Consider the following 20,571-nt stretch of genomic DNA (forward strand, 5'->3'; position numbering starts at 1 on the left):
AAATAATGTTGGGTTTCAGTGCATGGTCATTTTGTAGGCTATAATTTTTGGTGCTGTGGTATTGCAACTGAGTTGTTATTTAGTCAACCTTCACTCATATTAATGGTTTGGAGAAATTAATAAAAAGATCTTGGATTTTAAAAGCATCATAGACTTGCAAAATAACAGAATGCTGTTAAATTTAAATATTTGTAGTAGTAGGCAAATGTTTAAACAGCATGTGGTGCACTTCTGATTGCTTTATATATATTGCTGGATGAGTTTGTCTAAAACAATGTTTCATCATTTATCAAATCTTAACACACTGGCGAATGCTAGTATTGATACTGGTTGTGCATAAGGTAAAAAAAGTACAATATTTTCCCCTAAAGTGCAGTATAATACTCTTATAAAGTAGCACAAAATGGAATAACTCAAATAACGTTTGAAGTGCAGCACCTGAATAGATACCCTTGTTTTCTGCTTATGAAAATGATACTGATAGTACTAAAACTGAGAGTAGCACTTAATATGAACTGATTTTACTTTTTCTGTACTTTTGCTTTTCTTTTAACTTTTTTTATTATCTCCATTCGAAAGGAAAAGTCTCTTGTGGAATGGAAAAGAATTTGAATGGGGGTGGGGATTTCCACTCCAAAGCCCAGTTGTGATGAAAGCTTTCAGGAAACCTGGACCAAGCCAGCAAGGCATATAAAAAGAGGCACTTCAGTGCATAACAATCAGAAACATTTGATCTCTGCAAGCACTGAAGCTGAATGCTGAAGTCTTCTGTAGGTTTTCAGGCTTGTCACTTAAAATGGTGAGTGGTAGTTATTAGTTTAAATTTGATTCCTTTTACTGCAAATTCATTTTAGTGTAGATTTATTCAGTTATGTCTTACACTTAGTGATGGATAGTGTGTTATAAATATATGTTAAAGTATATTTTTTTATTTAATTTCTCTAGGAATTGTGCTTTGGATTAATTCAGACCCATGGCTCATGGATCAAGTTCACCTTTATCTGCTCAAGTATGTGCAATGAAAACTGAATCTTTGGTGTCCAAGTTACAAGTTTTAGAAACAGACAGAACTTAAGAAAAAAAAAAAACACTTCACCCTTTTTAGCCCCGTCATCTAATATGTGTCTCTGCTGTTTATCCTTAGCGCTGTGCATGTGGACTAGTGTAGAGTGCTGGTCTTATTTCTACTCAAACAACACAATGAATTGGGAAAATGCACGAAGCTGGTGTCAGGAGCACTACACAGATATGGTGGCAATCCAGAACCGGGAGGAGATCGAGCATCTCAACAACTGGCTACCCAACAAAAAAGGCTACTACTGGATTGGGATCCGTAAGATCAATAATATCTGGACCTGGGTAGGAACCAACAAGCCTCTGACAGAGGAAGCAACCAACTGGGCAAAAGGAGAACCTAATAATGGCAAAGATAAACAAACTGTAGGGGTCAGTGAGGACTGTGTGGAGATGTACATTAAAAGGGATCAGCAGACAGGCAAGTGGAATGACGAGAGGTGTACAAAAAGAAAGACTGCTCTGTGTTACACAGGTGAGCAAAAGTTTGAGGCTAACATACTAGATCAGTTTTAGCTACCTTAGAGTTTGTATTCTTTTTAATTATTTGGTAATCTACTGATAGAATACGTTGAATTTTTAACATTTGTTTTCATATGTTATTTAACTATAATTAGAAAGGTTTATAAAAGTGCATGTGCTTTCTCCAGCGGCTTGTAGGAATGACTCCTGTCTCCATGGAGAGTGTGTCGAAACCATCAACAGCCACAAATGTGATTGCTTTGAAGGGTTTTATGGAGACAAGTGTGGCCAAGGTAAGAAAAATACACTGATGTTGGCCTAGTTTAAATGCACATTTTATGTCATTTAAGCATTTGATATTTAATTGTATGTTGTTTTATTTGTTGGCAGTTGTGCAATGTAGCAAAGACGAGGTGATCATCCCAGATAATGGATATGTAAATTGCTCTCACAAGCATGGCAATTTCTCCTATGACTCCTTGTGCCAGTATTCCTGTGAGGAAGGATACAAGCTAAGTATGCAGAGACCTCTGAGGTGCACTTCCTCAGGAAAATGGTCGGAAAAGCCCCCTACATGTGAATGTGAGTTTAATTCCTGCAATAACACAAAAAATGAAGAGATGAGACCTTAACCAAAAGCTACCAACATTCTGATCAACATTCATTTTGTTACTTTTATTATTTAATACACAGTGATGGAGTCATAGGCTGCTGTGTTTTCTCCTGTTGTCTACAGTGGTTCAGTGTGAAAGGCTGTCTGAACCTGCAAATGGATCCCTGAAGTGCTCTGATCCTCTTGGCGCGTTCAGCTACCAGTCCACCTGTGTTGTTACCTGTGATGAAGGCTATGAACTGTCTGGTTCTCTGTCTCTGCAATGTGAAGCATCAGGACATTGGAGCGCATCCCAGCCATTGTGTGTTGGTATGGCTACATACAGTATTTTATGTTTTACTTTCCTTATTTGTGTAGTCTTTTTTATTGTGTGGATTATTTGCATGATGATTAAAACAAAAACCTTTCTTGTAACTCCTTTTGCTGTCCCTCTGTTTTGCAGCTGTCCAGTGTCCTGCTCTGCAGGATTTGGAAAATGGCTTTGTCAGCTGTGGAGAAGACACAGACATGAGGTTCAGCTACAAAAACACCTGCAGCTTCAGTTGTGCCCAAGGTTACCGCATGGTGGGACCCAGCAGGGTGACATGCACATCAGCAGCTACATGGAGTCAGCAGATGCCTCACTGTGAAGGTGAGAGGAACACTTAATAGTATAACCCACCAGTTTTCTATATAATGAGGACACATTCAATAAAATACACATTTTCCTGTGTTAGCCATCATTTGTCAGAATCCAGAGAGAGGAGCTCCCCTCATCACACAGTGCAGCGAATCTTTGACTGAACTGCGACCAAACTCCACCTGCAGCTTCAGCTGTGAAGAAGGCTTTGAACTGCAGGGAGCAAACACCATTCAGTGTTCTGAGGATGGACAGTGGAATAAAGACATACCTACCTGCAAAGGTCCGGAAACCCATTTTAAATAAAAATTTACTAGAAACTTAGCAGTGCAGAGACCTCTGAGGTGTACTGCCTCAAAAAACCCCGTACATGGGAATGCGACTTCTGCAATAACACGATAAATGAAGAGCTGAGACATTAATCTATTTTCCTCTGTTAAAAAAATCTTTTTTTTTTCATTATGTGATATCAATATGTCGTATTTCCCTGCTCTGTTCAACAGTTGTCAGATGCCCATTGCTTGAGGCTCCTGAAAACAGTCACATCAACTGCTCAAGCAGTGAGTCAGTTTACAACTCTCAGTGCTCCTTCACATGTGACCAAGGCTACACATTAAAAGGACACAACCTGCTGACCTGCGATCATCACGGCAATTGGACTGGAGATAAACCCACCTGTCAAGGTAAATGAACAAAAAAGGGATCAAATGCAACAAGAAATTCAAATGAACACACTTACATATTTGAGTTCAAAAGCTTCACATTATTCACATTTCACAATGTTTCCACAGCTTCTCCAGTCACTGCAGTTGCTGCTGGTGTGGCAACAGGGGGCACTGCCTTGTTATCTGGTGTGTCTCTGGCTATGTGGATCTTGAAAAAACTGAAGAAGAGCGCAACTAAGTTTGAGCTGAACAGGTAAGGTAAGAATTTACCTCTCAAATCATTCATTTTTCTTTTGAAGTTTGTTGAATTTCAGTACTCATGTCCTTCTCTGCTTTTTTACAGCAACTCTGACATAGAGTCTCCTCCACAGAGCTACAAAAACAGCAGCGACAGCCTAATATAGAAGGCGCTTACCTTCCTTATAGACAACTACAGACACTATATATTTCACTACAGTAATGCAAAAGATCTCGAAACATTTTTATGCGCATGTATACTAGTGTATAAAAAAAGTATAGCTAAATAATGTTGAGAAGGGCTTATTTACACATTAGCACTAAATACTTGCATCATATTTTACTGAAACTTTAAAAAGATCTGTGATTGCTGTGAAATATTGTTATGTCACATATTTCTTCCCAAAGGGAATTTTCTATTGAACACATTGTTCTACAGCTTCATGCTGGAAAGGTGGAAAGGTAGCACTATTCACACTTCTGTAAATGTTACATAACGTGTGAATTGTGTTTCACTGCATACCTTTGAATAATTTTGCATCATATGATTACAGTATTTATGCAGTATTTATTTTATAAATTATGCTGTGACTTGAATGTTTATTCAGATGTTTGTGTGTATAAAGCTGTATTTTCTTTTACTGAGTTGCTGTAATACTTCAAGACACTGATGTTTTGTGTCTCCTTTCGTAGAAATTTTGATATACATGCAAAACTAATAAACACTGCTTTTTTTTTTTTTTGCAAATTGCAAGACTTTGTTTGCATTCACATTTCTGCATCAACTAATAAAAAATGTTTAGTCAGTTGTGTTCCCATGGTGGTACAAATGCTTAGCCAAGCAGGGTCTTGAGCAGCCTCGTGTGCAGCCAGCCTTTATAAACTTACTCATCAATTCTGCCCAACACCAATTTATTCTCACTGCTTCAGCAATGACCTTCATCCACCATGTGTTTATTCAGGGGCTGAAAAAGAGCCTCTTTTGAAAAATGCCCCAAACACTCACCTCTCCATCATAAAGGTCAGGAGGAGATATACAAGGAAGGAAGAACTACATTCCTGGATATTATTTGTTCATTGTGTTAGTTAATAATTTGAGTGTCTCTTGTGCAAGCACCTCAGTGGGAGAGGAAACGGATCTGATCTCTTACATAAAGCTGAAGGTGACAAATCTTGTAAACATTGAGTTATTCTATGATAGCATTGCCCTGAATGACAAAGGAGTACATATAAAAGCCTGGCACTGATCCTTAAATGTATGTAACTCACATTTATTTTACTGCTCTAACAGTTTTTTTGTTTTGTGTTTGAGTTGATCAGATAATAAAGGATTTAACTTAAGTAATGGCTTCTGTCAAACAGGTCAGAGAGCAGTTTTTTAAGTTATTAAAACATAAACTCCGGTCAAAAATGTCTTCATCAGTCATTTTTAATGATGATATCCACCTTTCCCCTTGGATAGACAACAGATGCAAATTGAAGATGAAGTGGATATTAATGCTTATCTTTGGTGGTTTTAGGTTTAAATGTGTGGCTGTTGGGCAAAGACTGGCCGGCATGCGACATAACACTCTGTCACGTTTCATAATTAATTATCACACTATGAAGTGTTCTGAAAACTTTCAGATAATTCCTTGGCAGAGACTACTCTTTGCTGGATGGATCTCTACTCAGACAAGACAATGAACTGGACTGCAGCCAGACGATGGTGCCAGGCCAAATTCACAGACATGATGGTGAACCCAAAAGGAGAATGACTGTCTGGACTCCATCCTGGGGAAGAAGAGATTACTCCCTGTACTGGAATTACCAGAACCCACAATAATGAAACTTGGACTTGGATTGAGCAAAATGGCACATGTATCAGTAACTATTAATGGGCAACAAATGAGCCAAATAATAACCACATTACAAAGTTCTGGGTGGAGATCTACACTAACTCAGGAAGAAACAGAGGAAAGATAAGGAAATGCAACAATGTAAAATCAATAATAAATTTGACAATAAAATTTTTATTATAAGTGTATTTAAAGTTGATATGCTGTTTTTACTACATTTAGGAAGCCATTCTGTTTTTTCTTTGCTGATTTTGAACTATTTTAATTTGTTATTATCATATTATTACTTTTATTTAAACTTTATAGTAACAGATTCTTTGTTGCGTTATTTTGATTTCTGAATATATTTTAACCCCATACAATATTTCATTTGGTTAGATTGTGTTTTATTTTAGTAAGCTATAAACCATTTTACTCATCTATGCTATTTGTTAAACATTTAACTGCTGTAACAATGGAGTTTTGCAACATGTGAATAATAATAGTAATACCTGGACATATGACTTTGGTAGTAATAATGGTTGTTTATTTTAGTAATGTGCTTTTTCTTAATTGCCCAATGTAAAGAAACATCTTGCATGAGAGGGAGATGCCAGGAGACCATCAAACGTACCACCTGCCTCTGTGAACATGGTTGTAAGAGAGACAGGTGCCAAACAAGAGAGCAGTTTACTATTACAATGGGAAAATTCAATTTTCCCATTGTAATAGTAATTTGTGAAACAATGGAGAATATGTAGGCATACTTGAACTAAGGAAATTACCACAGTCATTGAAGTCAGGTAATCCTGGCAGATATATATTCCTATTTATACACTTTAAGATGTCTGGATTTTTAAGAATGTTTTTTAAACTATTTCTTTCCACACAGCATACGCTACATATTTCAGTGACTCATACTCAAAACACTGAATTTGTTTTTTACCAGAATTTCATCAGTGTAATAATTTTCCTGTATCTGAGGCCATAAATGACATTTTCAAAATAAATGCTGATCATATTACAGGCATCAGCATGTACTTTTTTCTTTTTTCTTTTTTTTAATGTATTACAAAGCTACTGTGAGACATTAAATAACCGCATCACCGTTTAACCTGTTTGTTCCCTCAGTTGTGGAATGCCCCCCTCTCAATCAGCCTGAAAAAGGAAAGACAGACCAGGATCTGGAACAGCCCAAAACCAAATTTTGCATATTAAAAGTTTAAATATAGTTCAATAAGGACAGTTCACTTGAAAGAAGTGAATTTAATTAATGGAGGTATAGAATTTGAATAATATCTTATTTGGTGATTAGACTTCGATGACGCTACAGAGCAGAACGGAAGTCCATCAATGGTAGGAAGTAGGACCCAGCAGAGTTAGACTCCACCACTACAGATGAAGCAGGTGGAGACTGTTGGATCTCTACCGTAAATAATCAGGATGAGGTGGAGTTGAGGACAAAGTGGGTCACACGAATGAGAGCCTGAAAGGAAAATTGGCAGAAGAGCACTAAGCTTTAAAGGCCTCAAAGAAAATGATTAGTCCTAAGTAATGACAACAGAATTGAAATTGGCAGCATTGGAAAGCACAAGTGATGCAAAGAATAGCCTAGAAGACTGAACACCCAGGAACGCAGGCAGATCAGGGAATACACACCATCCTTATTGAAATTATGCATAAACTTAATTTAGAGTTAGCAATAAATACTTCAGCATAAGGCTGACCATTTAGTGTTATGTTTAGTGTTATTTCTCTGCTACATAGATTATTCTTCCAGTGCATCATCATAAGATATTATTACGATTGTTTGGAGAGATTCAATGCAGTCTTATTCAAAAATATTTCACATCTCCATTTGTTTCTCATAGCAATAAAAAGTAACCACATAAGGTAAGTGCTGAATTCAGCTATTTGTCTTTGGAAATTGACAGTGCGTTCACTACAATGAAAAGGCCTCCACAGTCTCCAGATTTCAGTCCAATAAAGCATGTTTGGGATGTGGTGGAATGACAGATTCACATCATGGACGTGCAGCTGGCAAATCTGCAGCAACTAAATGACGCTATCATGTCAATATCTGAATTCGGTGCACTTTGGGTTCTCAGGTTACTGAAAAATAAACCTCAAAAAAATAGTGTTTCTGAACATTGCAACTACTGAAGAACTATTTGAACCTCTGAGAAAAGATGTTTTCCCACCTTATAAATGAAATCCCATAAAATTATTAGTTATTTCTTTTTTTCCTTAGGTTGTTTTATATTCCACCCCGTAACAGGACAATTTCATTCTTATATGAGTATAACTCTGAAACATAATCAATCAGTTCACCTGTCCCTTGTGTAAACTAACTTATTGTAAGTATATTTTATTTGATTCTAAATAATAATAATTTGACTGTCAAGTAGAATAGGGCAACTTTTTTTTTTTTTTTTTTTTTTTTTTTTTTAGCCTCTCATGTCTGGCAGATCTTGCAAACAGAACTGTGATCTGAATGCATTGTTGTGCCAAACATATTTGCTATTTCAAGATAAGCTCTATAGGTTCTCTATAGGCTCCTCTTGTTACTGTGTGACCCTTTATTTTATTTGAATTATTTTTAACATGTTATTTAACAAATTGTGCCAGAAATGACAGGCTTAAGAAATAGAAAAGAGAAAAGAAAGAAAAGAGAAAGGGGAGAAAAAAAAAAAAAGGGGGGGGGGGGATAGAAAAAAGAAACAGGAAAAAGTGCAAGTAGGTAAACCAAATAGTTTGTCACCTGTTAAACATAAGATATTGACAATATTTGCAAAATTAAAGATTGTGTGGGGAAAACAAAATAAAAGACGATGCATAGTTACACAAACCAACCATTTGTGTTTTTATGTGGGTGTATGTGTTTGTGTCATGAAATGTGCTTACCAATGAAGGCAGAAAGCCGCAGCCCCGCCCACCAGAAGCTAGAGGCAGGCAAAGAGAACCCCAGGTAGCCCAGGCCACCAGCAGCCCATCAAGACTTACGAAGACCCGCGGCCACTCATTCTAAAGACAACCGTACACCCCTCCCAGCAGACGGGGGAAGGAGGTCTCAGACGGAGTCCCCGCAGTCAACCTGAGGCAATGAGAAGCCACCCCCCCCCCAGTGGCCAGCCCCCCTGCATGGCCGGCAGCAGGGCCCCAGGGCCCCCGGCACCCGAGGGCCGCCCAAGCCCCCACAGAGCCCCCCCCCACGCCGAAGAAGCCAATGCAGCCCCGCACCGCAGCCCCCAGGGAAGCAGGTCACCACCCACATCAGAACATCCAGCCCCACCCAGGAACCCGGAGGTACCCACACCCCAGGGGGGCAGGGGGGGGGAGGCAACCAGCAAGGAGCGGCCAGGAGGCAAGGCACAGGCCCAGACCCAGGTCCAGCCAAACATACAAACACACGCGCACCCGCAAGCACACACGTGTACACATTTATGCACAAACACACTCACCCACACACATATAAACATAGATACACCATATTCACTCGCCCACCCATACTCACGAAGACTGTGACAAATACAAAGACACACATTCATCCATAGCTACCCACCCTCCGAAGATGGGGCGAGTGGAAACCACCCCAGGGCCAACAGTGACCCCAAAACGCCGCCAGCCCGGCCCCAAGGAACCACCCGACCCCCACCCCGGGCAAGGTGTAAGAAATCGGGGTGTGAGATGACCCCCCCCCCCCCCCCCCCCCCCCCCCCCCCTCCCCGCCCAACTTGTAAGTGTATGTGTTTATGTTGTGAATGAATGAGGTGTATAGGGTGCAGTTAAAATTGAGGGGGCAGTTGTGCCACAAGCACTAACTGTTGGACGTCAGTGCTTGCCCACACTGCCCCCCCAAAACCCTCCATGTCTAAAGTGCAAATAAAATTTGGGGACAGACAGTAAAGAGGATCTGAATGGGGCCAGCGGCCCCATCTCATCAACCTCTATGTAACATGCCTGCCCCAAAGGTCCTAAGTATATTGTGTAGTATGTGTGTATGTGTTGTGAATATGGCAACTTAATGTACAAGCAGTCTTCATAAATCATGAAAATACACTTTAGCATAAACATTAGATCAGGCTTTTTTATGTTTTCTACTTGTCCTCTAAACTTTGCATACAGCTCAACAAACATTAGTGTAATATTTGTTATTACTATCAAAAAATGTATAACAACATATCAAGCAACGGGGTTGAACACACTGTCACAGGGTTGAAAACATTGTAACAGGGTTGAATAAATGACATTTAATCAAGTTGAAATTGACTTTAAGTCATTAAAACAAACAAGAGGAAAGAAGCATAACACTAGATATGTAATATTTAACATCATTTAAAAATAACATCACATTTAGATTGAACAGATCTGTCTTGTGAGAAGAAAAAAAATGAAGGACAGCATAGACTGAATGTTGTATACAAAATCTGTTTCACTGTAATCAGTTTAACAATGTAACTACTGACATCACAACACAGTTACACTCTTAAATATAAATGTTAATATTAAAATAATTTTATATGTGTTTAAATCTACCATCTGTGCTATCTGCAGTTTTAAAAAAAAGTGCATTGTTGTCAGCTCTTAAAAATGGCAATTGAGAATTAACTAAACTAAACTAAAAATAGGTACTTGGATAAATTTTGAAAGTTGTCAGTTTGGTTTAAATTCTAAGCTAAAATGATAGAACTGTTCACACAGATTACAGAACAGTTTAGTTTTTGAAAATCGGACCAGGGGTTCACATTCTAGAGGGATTTGAATCCAGCAAATTTGGGGGCAAGGCATTAATTCATTTTAATGGTAAAACAATGAAAAAGCTGATTTTATTCTGTGACTTTGAAAAAAAATGGTAGTACATCTTCAAATAGGCTTTCAGTCACTTTCTTAGCAATTACATAGGTACCTATTTGATTTGGGATTACATTTACATTATGACCCTGGCATTAGCACTTAATCTTAACCTTTAACCTTCAAGGTCATGTGGTCATGACTGTGAAAATTTAGTCATGTCTGAAATATAGCAAGTAGTATATCAAAATGAAGGGAATTTGACAAAGATTATGAATCTGCAAAGGAAAAAGGCTGATGGAGCCATATTAGCCAGCAATTACTTGTAAAACCTCCTCCTAGTACAAGTCAAAATTTGATTCCCAGAATTATCAATAAGAACATGAAAATCCACCTTTCTCTCTGCATTTGATTTAGCCATCTGATAGCTGCAATCTGAAAATAATAATCATGAAATAACAGTTAGAGAAAAGGGGCTGCCTGACTTAAGAACAGTCCAACCCTCAGCCCCGTAACAATGATTCAACCCCGTAACAGTGGGGTTTGTTATGGGTTTGAATGTTACGGGGTTGAAGATTTCAGCTAAAAGTAGCCATAAGTCCATATTAGATAGGGTATGAAGCAGCATATGGCATGAGGAAAACAAGAAATTAATATACTTTTCCAAGACTACTCTTTGCTTTTTCCCCAAAAATAGTAAATATAATTTATGCATGTAACAGTGTTGAAAGGTTGAGCTTGACAATTTTAGTCTGTGGATAAAAACAATGAAATATAGGCAAGAAAGTATGCTAACACTTACCAGTCTTTACAGTGTGAGCGGGAAAAGACTTGAGTGATGTCACTTCCTGGGTGCTGAGGAAGTTGAGCTGAACCATTATTTTAAAAAAGGGGGGAATTGGTATGCTGTTACGGGGTTGAACAAAACTGGGGGACATGATTAAAAAGTACTATTTTATAAATAAGTCCTATATTTTTCTCATATTTCTTTCTTTTAGGTTAAAGAATACCGGCAAATTTTTATATTAGTAGAAATAATTTGTGGTTAGTGGCTATTTTTATTTGTTTTATATTCAGTGAAAGAAGAATGTTGATCAGTGGGGACATGCTCATTTGGCTGACCTCTATACCTCGGCAATCCATAAAAATTTTTAAAAAATAATTTTTAAAAATTTTTGTGTTATATTGTAAAGACACATGGATATTTAATTTCTTGTTTTTGAAGAAATGTTGTGGTTTACTTTATATGGAAATCTTTGAGGTAAATCTGGAAGACACGAAGTGCACCGAATTTAGAGAATGACCCATGGACCAAAATCTCTGAAGACAGTTCTGAAAGCAAAAAGGTTCCAACCCAGTACTTACTACATGTAACTAAAGGAGTTGCCTGTGAGTGTACCTACAGTATTTTTAAAGACACCTGGATAGTTACTTATACAGTATTCATTACAATGCATTGGCAAAAAAATGTGCAAAACACCCACTGGATGCTATTTTTAAATATCAGTCAGCTAAGCTCGTTGTCTAACACACTCTAAAAGTAACATATGACACAGTGGATGAATATAAATGATGTAATTGGGTATATTTGATTTTTTTTTATTATCAGGATATCTTTCATACATTTGTGCTTCATTCCTTTACAATCATTTCAAAAATAAATGTGAGTCAATAAAATGCGCAGTAGGGCCTGGCTGTAAGTGTGTGTGCACGTCTCACTGTGGGTGTTAGTGGGTGGAATGAAAGGAATGATAGCCTTCCTGAAAGGAAGTTATGGTCAAAATGATACGAAATTTGCCACTGGCTCAGTCTCAGGAAAATAAATAATGGTGTTTTGCTATTTGTCATATTAATGAAAATTCTGTGACAAGAATGAGTAATTAAAGACAGCTAAGACGGTGTGTTCAGCCATACTATATTAACTTTAAAAGTGTTAGTGATTACTGAACAGCGATTAAATGTTCAGGGATAGCTTGTTAATTCTGGTAATTCTGAACACTTATCTAATCAAGTTAGTAGATAACTCACTGAAAGACGAATGATGTGCAAGTCTCTCCTATTTTATCTGACACAAACCAGTAACTGCACAAACACTCATTTTCACTCATTTCCAGTTCATTCTCTGGTACCTTGTAATATCAGTCCATTTATAATTAGATTGTTACTAATGTGTCCCTTACTTGTTCCTCAGGAATATTTGTGTCTTTGTTTAACCTACTGATAGGGTTACCAATATTTTAAAAACCTGAACAAAAGACTTGACCACTTTCTCTGATTAATATAGTTTCACTCTTTTCCACATCCAGATCAAGGCTCTCATTGTTTCATCCCTACAGGTCCAAAAGTTTCCTTTCTTCCTGACATTTTCTCTGTGAAGTTGGATTTCAGTTAGTAAGTGGACCTCAACTGATCTGCCAAACCTGTTGGCACCGGAAACTACCACTTTTCTCTATGTCAGGGTACGGCAACAGGAAGCCACCTATTTATAAAAACGTATATTTCAGATGTCAAAGTTACAAAACATTTGTAACTTTGTAACGCACCAACTTCAGTGGGAGTAGTATGAACTGAAGCCAACCCGTCACACCCTTCAGCTACACCTCAACCTGTGAGTTCAGGTGTGTTAAAGGCTATGAAATGATTGGGCAGGACCAGATAATCTGTGATGACAATGGACAGCCAGTGTTCCAATATATGAACTTATCTATCTCTTTGAATGCTAATTATACCACAGATTTTATTGTTTTTGTATTTTTAGTTTAAATGAATTTCATTTTGTGCCATGTTAGAGAATAGATTTTTCCTTTTTTTTTTTTTTTTTTTCTATTTTCATCTTTTTACAGGAAATGTTTCAGAAGCTTTCTGTGGAATTGAGCATTGGAGAGAGTGTGGGAAATTCCACTGAAAGGTTCCAGGAAACCTTGATTAGACAGGAGAAAGAGGCACATAAAAAGAGGCACATCACTGCACAACAGTCAGAATCATTTCATGCCTACACATACTGAGGGTGAAGACTAAAGAATCAAACTTCTGTAGGTTAAAAGGCACATCACTTAGAATGGTGAGTGGAAAGGATATCAATTTAAATATCATTATTTTACGGCAGACTGGTTGACTTTTAGATCATCCTTAGTGATGGTAGAATATTATCAATTTATTTGAATGTGTTTATTTAAATTGAATTTTCATAGAATTCCTTCGTTGGACAACTTCAAACCTCTGGACATAAGAACTCTGGCTCATGGATCAGCTTTATCTTTATTTGGTCAAGTATGTAAACTTAATGCAAGCAGAACTTTTACTGTGTTGCTAAATCATTTTAGAACCAAATAGAACTTTTCAAAAATGCTTTTTTTTGCCACATTTGTATCTAATATGTAACTCTGTTCATTATCTGTAGTGCTGTGCACGTGGACTAGTGTAGAGTGTTGGTCTTATTTCTACTCAAACAACACAATGAATTGGAAAGATGCACGAAACTGGTGTCAGGAGCAATACACAGATATGGTGGCAATCCAGAACCAGGAGGAGATCGAGCATCTCAACAACTGGCTTCCCAGCAAAAAAGGCTACTACTGGATTGGGATCCGTAAGATCAATAATATCTGGACCTGGGTAGGAACCAACAAGCCGCTGACAGAAGAAGCAACCAACTGGGCAAAAGGAGAACCTAATAATGGCAACAAAGAAGGGGTCAGTGAGGACTGTGTGGAGATGTACATTAAAAGGGAAAAGGAGCGAGGCAAGTGGAATGACGAGAGCTGTGAGAAATTAAAGACTGCTCTGTGCTACACAGGTGAGCAAAAATTTGTGACTGATGTAATAGAAGAGCTTACTTTAGTTGCCTTAGATTTCAAATTTTTGTTCATTATTTGTTTGATGAAAAAGACTGAAATTATTTATTTGTTGATACATTGTTTTATTATATATAGCAATGTTTATAAAAGTGCATGTGCTTTCTCCAGCGGCTTGTAAGAATGACTCCTGTCTCCATGGAGAGTGTGTCGAAACCATCAACAGCCACAAATGTGATTGCTTTGAAGGGTTTTATGGAGACAAGTGTGGCCAAGGTAAGAAAAATACACTGATGTTGGCCTAGTTTAACTGCACATTTTACAGCACTTAAAGCATTTGATATCTAATTGTGTGTTGTTTTATTTGTTGGCAGTTGTGCAATGTAGCAAAGACGAGGTGATCATCCCAGATAATGGATATGTAAATTGCTCTCACAAGCATGGCAATTTCTCCTATGACTCCTTGTGCCGGTATTCCTGTAAGGAAGGATACAAGCTGAGTATGCAGAGACCTCTGAGGTGCACTTCCTCAGGAAAATGGTCAGAAAAGCCCCCTACATGTGAATGTGAGTTTAATTCCTGCAATAACACAAAAAATAAAGAGCTGAGATGTTATCCAATGGCTACCAACATTCTGAGAAACTACATTTTGTTACTTTTTATTATTTAATACACATTGATGGAGTCATAGGCTGCTGTGTTTTCTCCTGTTGTCTACAGTGGTTCAGTGTGAAAGGCTGTCTGAACCTGCAAATGGATCCCTGAAGTGCTCTGATCCTCTTGGCGCGTTCAGCTACCAGTCCACCTGTGTTGTTACCTGTGATGAAGGCTATGAACTGTCTGGTTCTCTGTCTCTGCAATGTGAAGCATCAGGACATTGGAGCGCATCCCAGCCATTGTGTGTTGGTATGGCTACATATTTTATGTTTTACTTTCCTTCTATAATTGGGCAGTCTCTGTTATTCTAGGGATAATTTCGGTGTTGATTAAAACAAAAAACTTTCTTGTAACTCCTTTTGCTGTCCCTCTGTTTTGCAGCTGTCCAGTGTCCTGCTCTGCACGATTTGGAAAATGGCTTTGTCAGCTGTGGAGAAGACACAGATATGAGGTTCAGCTACAAAAACACCTGCAGCTTCAGTTGTGCCCAAGGTTACCGCATGGTGGGACCCAGCAGGGTGACATGCACATCAGCAGCTACATGGAGTCAGCAGATGCCTCACTGTGAAGGTGAGAGGAACACTTAATAGTATAACCCACCAGTTTTCTGTACAAGTCCACATTCAGTAATAAACATATTTTCCTGTGTTAGCCATCATTTGTCAGAATCCAGAGAGAGGAGCTCCCCTCATCACACAGTGCAGCGAATCTTTGACTGAACTGCGACCAAACTCCACCTGCAGCTTCAGCTGTGAAGAAGGCTTTGAACTGCAGGGAGCAAACACCATTCAGTGTTCTGAGGATGGACAGTGGAATAAAGACATACCTACCTGCAAAGGTCCGGAAACCCATTTTAAATAAAAATTTACTAGAAACACTGTTTATTCACTATAGCACTTTTACCAGTTTTACCAGTTTGTTTGTTTCATTTTGATTATGTTATTGATCTTTTTTTGTTTGTTTGTCTTTTAGCAAAAGGATGTCCTGCTCCAGAAGTTCCAACAAATGGTCAGATAAACTGCAGCCCCTCTCTGTCTTCATTTGTTACTCCTGAGACACCACATCCACTTGGTGTGGTTTGCAATTTTACATGTGATGAAGGACATGAGCTGCAAGGTGCACTCAGCATGGAGTGTACAAATCCAGGCCAATGGACCTCCAGACTACCAACCTGCACAGGTATATGTAAACCCATTTTACTTGGACTGCATGTGCTTCACTATTTTATTTGTGTGTTCAGACCATTTTGAGCAGTGTTTTAATGACACTAAAGTCAGTTCTTATTTTTAATATGTGATGTCTGTTCTTTTCAACAGTTGTGAGATGTCCCTTGCTTGAGGCTCCTGAAAACGGTTACATCAACTGCTCAAGCAGTGAGTCAATTTACAACTCTCAGTGCTCCTTCACATGTGACCAAGGCTACACATTAGAAGGACATGAGCAGCTGATCTGTGATCATAATGGCAACTGGACCGGAGAGAAACCTACCTGTCAAGGTAAATGAACAAAAACGTACCAAATGGGACAAGAAATTTAAATCCAGACACTGACAAAATAGATTTCGAAGATTTACATTATTCACATTTCATAATGTTTCCACAGCTCCCTCTTCAGTTATTGCAGTTGCTGCAATTGTGGCAGTAGGGGGCACTGCCTTGTTATCTGGTGTGTGTCTGACTATGTGGATCTTGAAAAAGCTGAAGAAGAAAGCATCCATGTATGAGCTGAGCAGGTAAGATAAGAATTCACCTCTTTTAAATGATTCATTTTTCTTTTGAAGTTTGTTGAATTTCTGTGCTCATCTTCTTTTCTCTTTTATTACAGCAACTCTGACTTAGAGTCTTCTCCACAGAGCTACAAAAACAGCATGGATAGCCTAATATAGACGACTTGTCTATTCTTTATAGACAACTACAGACAAGACAGTAATCCAAAAAATACGAATCCCATGCAGTAGCATAACACAAGGATAAAACTGGCAAACCCGATGTGACAAGAAGTGACTGAATGTGACAATTGCACTGAACAGCTTTTCTGAAACTTTAAAAAGAGCCATGACTGCGCTGAAATGTTGTTTCAACATGTTTTTTTTTCTCCAAAAGGGAGTTTTATATTGAACACATTGTTCTACAACTTCTTGAAAATGCTGGAAAATTCTTGCTACTGTAAATGTAATATAACATCATGTGTGACTTGTCATTTCACTGTATAACTGTGAATAATTTGATATAGTATTTATTGAATTTTTGTTTTTTTATTAAAAAGATGTTGTGAATTGAATGTTTATTCAGGTGTGTGTCTGTATAAAGCTGTAATTTGTTTTGTTTTGTTTTTTACTTTAACTGTGTTTTCTTATATATTGGGTGGGTATATATGCAAACCTAATAAACATTTTTTTTAAAAAAAGTCAATACTTTGTTTGCTTTTTTGGCCCATTCACTATTTTTTTCTGAATCAGGACTAATAAAAAATGTTTAGTCAGTTGTGTTCCCACACTGGTACAAATGCTTAGCCAAGCAGGGCCTGGAGCAGCCTCGTGTGCAGCCAGCCTTTATCAACTGACTCATCAGTTCTGCCCAACACTGACCTATTCTCACAGTTTCAGCAATGACCTTCTTCCAATATATGTTTTTTCAGGGGCTGAAGAAGAACCTCTTTTAGAAAATGCCCCAAACTCCCACCTCTCCACCATAGAGGTCAGGGGGAGGTATACAAGGAAGGAAGAAGAATATTTCTGGGTATTTTGTTTTACCATTGTTCATTGTTTTAATAAATTGAGTGTCTTTTTTTTTAAAGCACCTTAGTGGGACAGGAAAAGGATCTGACATCTTACATAATGCTGAAGGTGACAAAATGGGCCTTGTAAGGTTATCAGTATCCAGTTATTGTATGATAATGTTGCCCTGAATGACAAAAGGAGAGCAGCAGCAGCTTGTGTTAAATGTTTCAGAGAGCATTTTGTTACATAATTACAATATAAATTATGGTAAGTATATTCTTATTCCGTCAGTTACTGAAAATCTACTCTTACTTTTTCCTTGTACAGAAAACTGATAACTGTGTGGCTGCTATTCAAAGATTTGAACATACCACTGAGATGGAACTTGGTTACATAATTAATCATTTCATTAAGCATTGTTCTGAAAATAGGGCAAAATGAACTGGACATAGGCAGTGGTGTCAGAAGCATTTCACAGACATGGTGGTGATCCAGAACCAAAAGGAGAATGACGATGTGCTTTCCATCCTGCTCCAGAGAACTCATTCTCCTTGAATGGAGAAGTATTGGGCAGTATTGGAAGGGGGTGGGGGTATTCTTGTGAAATCTTCCAGGTTTACTGGGTGAAATTGGAGAAGCATATAAAATCAGACACCTCAGTGCAAAACAATCAGCATGATTTGACCTCTACAAACCCTGAGGCTGAAGGGTAAAGAAATGAGCACCTTCTGTATGTTAATAATGCACATAATTTAACATGGTGAGTGGAAGGGGAATCAATTTTAACACAATTCTTTTTGGTGCAGATTAATTTTGGTACAGATTAATTGAGCTTTATTTTAATGTACCTTTTTTAAATTCAAATTTCGTAGGATTTCTTCTTTGGACTAATTCAGGGTTCTGCATATAAGAGCTGTGGCTCATGGATCAACTTCACCTTTATTTGCTCAAGTATGTAAATTCAATGCAAGCAGAACCTTTGGCGTCCCATCACATGTTTTAGAAAGGTTCATCCCTTTTACTACATCTGTAGCTAATATGTGTCTCTGCTGTTTATTCTTAGTGCTGGGCATGTGGACTAGTGTAGAGTGCTGGTCTTATTTCTACTCAAACAACACAATGACTTGGAAAAATGCACGAAGCTGGTGTCAGGAGCACTACACAGATATGGTGGCAATCCAGAACCAGGAGGAGATCAAACATCTCAACAACTGGCTGCCCAAGAAAGACGACTACTACTGGATTGGGATCCGTAAGATCAATAATGTCTGGACCTGGGTAGGAACCAACAAGCCTCTGAGAGAGGAAGCAACCAACTGGGCAGAAGGAGAACCTAATAATGGTGACAGTAAAATAAGTGAGGACTGTGTGGAGATGTACATTAAAAGGGATCAGCAGCGAGGCAAGTGGAATGATGAGAGCTGTGAGAAATTAAAGACTGCTCTGTGCTACACAGGTGAGCAAAAGTTTGTGAATGTTGGTAGTTGTGCAATGTAGCAAAGACGAGGTGATCATCCCAGATAATGGATATGTAAATTGCTCTCACAAGCATGGCAATTTCTCCTATGACTCCTTGTGCCGGTATTCCTGTGAGGAAGGATACAAGCTGAGTATGCAGAGACCTCTGAGGTGCACTTCCTCTGGAAAATGGTCAGAAAAGCCCCCTACATTTTGTTGCTTTTTATTATGTAATACACAGTGATGGAGTCATAGGCTGCTGTGTTTTCTCCTGTTGTCTACAGTGGTTCAGTGTGACAGGCTGTCTGAGCCTGCAAATGGATCCATGAAGTGCTCTGATCCGCTTGGCGCGTTCAGCTACCAGTCCACCTGTGTTGTTACCTGTGATGAAGGCTATGAACTGTCTGGTTCTCTGTCTCTGCAATGTGAAGCATCAGGACATTGGAGTGCATCTCAGCCATTGTGTGTTGGTATGGCTATATATTTCATGTTTTTACTTTACAACATTATACAGTCTTTAACTTTTTAATGATAGCTGTCCCTCTATTTTACAGCTGTCCAGTGCCCTGCTCTGCACGATTTGGAAAATGGCTTTGTCAGCTGTGGAGAAGACACAGATATGAGGTTCAGCTACAAAAACACCTGCAGCTTCAGTTGTGCCCAAGGTTACCGCATGGTGGGACCCAGCAGGGCGACATGCACATCAGCAGCTACATGGAGTCAGCAGATGCCTCACTGTGAAGGTGAGAGGAACACTTAATAGTATAACCCACCAGTTTTCTATATAATGAGGACACATTCAGTAAAATGCACATTTTTCTGGGTTAGCCATCATTTGTCAGAATCCAGAGAGAGGAGCTCCCCTCATCACACAGTGCAGCGAATCTTTGACTGAACTGCGACCAAACTCCACCTGCAGCTTCAGCTGTGAAGAAGTCTTTGAACTGCAGGGAGCAAACACCATTCAGTGTTCTGAGGATGGACAGTGGAATAAAGACATACCTACCTGCAAAGGTCTGGAAACCCATTTTAAATAAAAATTTACTAGAAACACTGCTTACATATAGCACATTTAGGAGTCTGTTTATGTCATGATATCATTGACCTTTTTCTCTATTGTTTTTTTTTCTTGGCAAAAGGATGTCCTGGTCCAGAGGTCCCAACAAATGGCCAGAAAAACTGTATTTTACTGCACGAAGTGATTTTACTTGGACTACATGTGGTTCTTTATTTCATTTGTATGTTCAGACCATTTTGAACAGCGGCTTAATGACACTAAAATCTGATCTCTTTTTATCAATATGTGATAGCTCCCTGTTCTTTTCAACAGTTGTGAGATGCCCCTTGCTTTAGGCTCCTGAAAACGGTCACATCAACTGCTTAAGCAGTGAATCAAGGCTACACATTAGAAGGACATGAGCTGCTGACCTGTGATCATCATGGTAATTGGATTGGAGACAAACCCACCTGTCAAGGTACACAAATACAAATGTATCAAAATGAACAAGAAATTTAAATGAAGACACTATTTTTTTAATTCAAAAGATCTACATGATTCACATTCATAATGTTTCCCCAGCTCTCTTTCCAGTAATTGTAGTTAACGTTAGTGCGGCAGCAGGGGGGATTGCCTTGTTATCTGTTGTGTGTCTGGCTATGTAGATC

At 38.5% G+C, this 20,571-nt stretch overlaps 2 protein-coding genes across 2 annotated transcripts; both read left to right on the forward strand.

The window, feature by feature from the left end:
- The first annotated feature begins 709 nt into the window (after window positions 1-709).
- Window positions 710-17,049, forward strand: LOC115778870 (uncharacterized). The gene is made up of 23 exons (XM_030727230.1): window positions 710-799; window positions 946-1,009; window positions 1,145-1,549; window positions 1,725-1,829; window positions 1,927-2,118; window positions 2,273-2,458; window positions 2,592-2,780; window positions 2,866-3,051; window positions 3,272-3,451; window positions 3,560-3,686; window positions 3,777-3,826; window positions 13,254-13,339; window positions 13,470-13,548; window positions 13,679-14,074; window positions 14,244-14,348; window positions 14,447-14,638; window positions 14,793-14,978; window positions 15,111-15,299; window positions 15,382-15,567; window positions 15,702-15,908; window positions 16,046-16,225; window positions 16,332-16,461; window positions 16,554-17,049. Exons 1-23 carry the CDS (start codon window positions 797-799, stop codon window positions 16,612-16,614), a joined length of 3,684 nt encoding a protein of 1,227 aa, XP_030583090.1. The 5' UTR covers window positions 710-796; the 3' UTR covers window positions 16,615-17,049.
- A 1,297-nt stretch (window positions 17,050-18,346) lies between these two features.
- Window positions 18,347-19,943, forward strand: LOC115778872 (E-selectin-like). The gene is given in 6 exon segments (XM_030727231.1): window positions 18,347-18,399; window positions 18,512-18,929; window positions 18,931-19,124; window positions 19,191-19,376; window positions 19,461-19,649; window positions 19,735-19,943. Coding segments are annotated over 6 exon segments (1,197 nt in total). The 5' UTR covers window positions 18,347-18,398.
- Window positions 19,944-20,571: the final 628 nt, after the last annotated feature.

This window comes from Archocentrus centrarchus, chromosome 4 (genome assembly GCF_007364275.1).
Source record: "Archocentrus centrarchus isolate MPI-CPG fArcCen1 chromosome 4, fArcCen1, whole genome shotgun sequence".
Taxonomy (NCBI): Eukaryota; Metazoa; Chordata; class Actinopteri; order Cichliformes; family Cichlidae; genus Archocentrus; species Archocentrus centrarchus.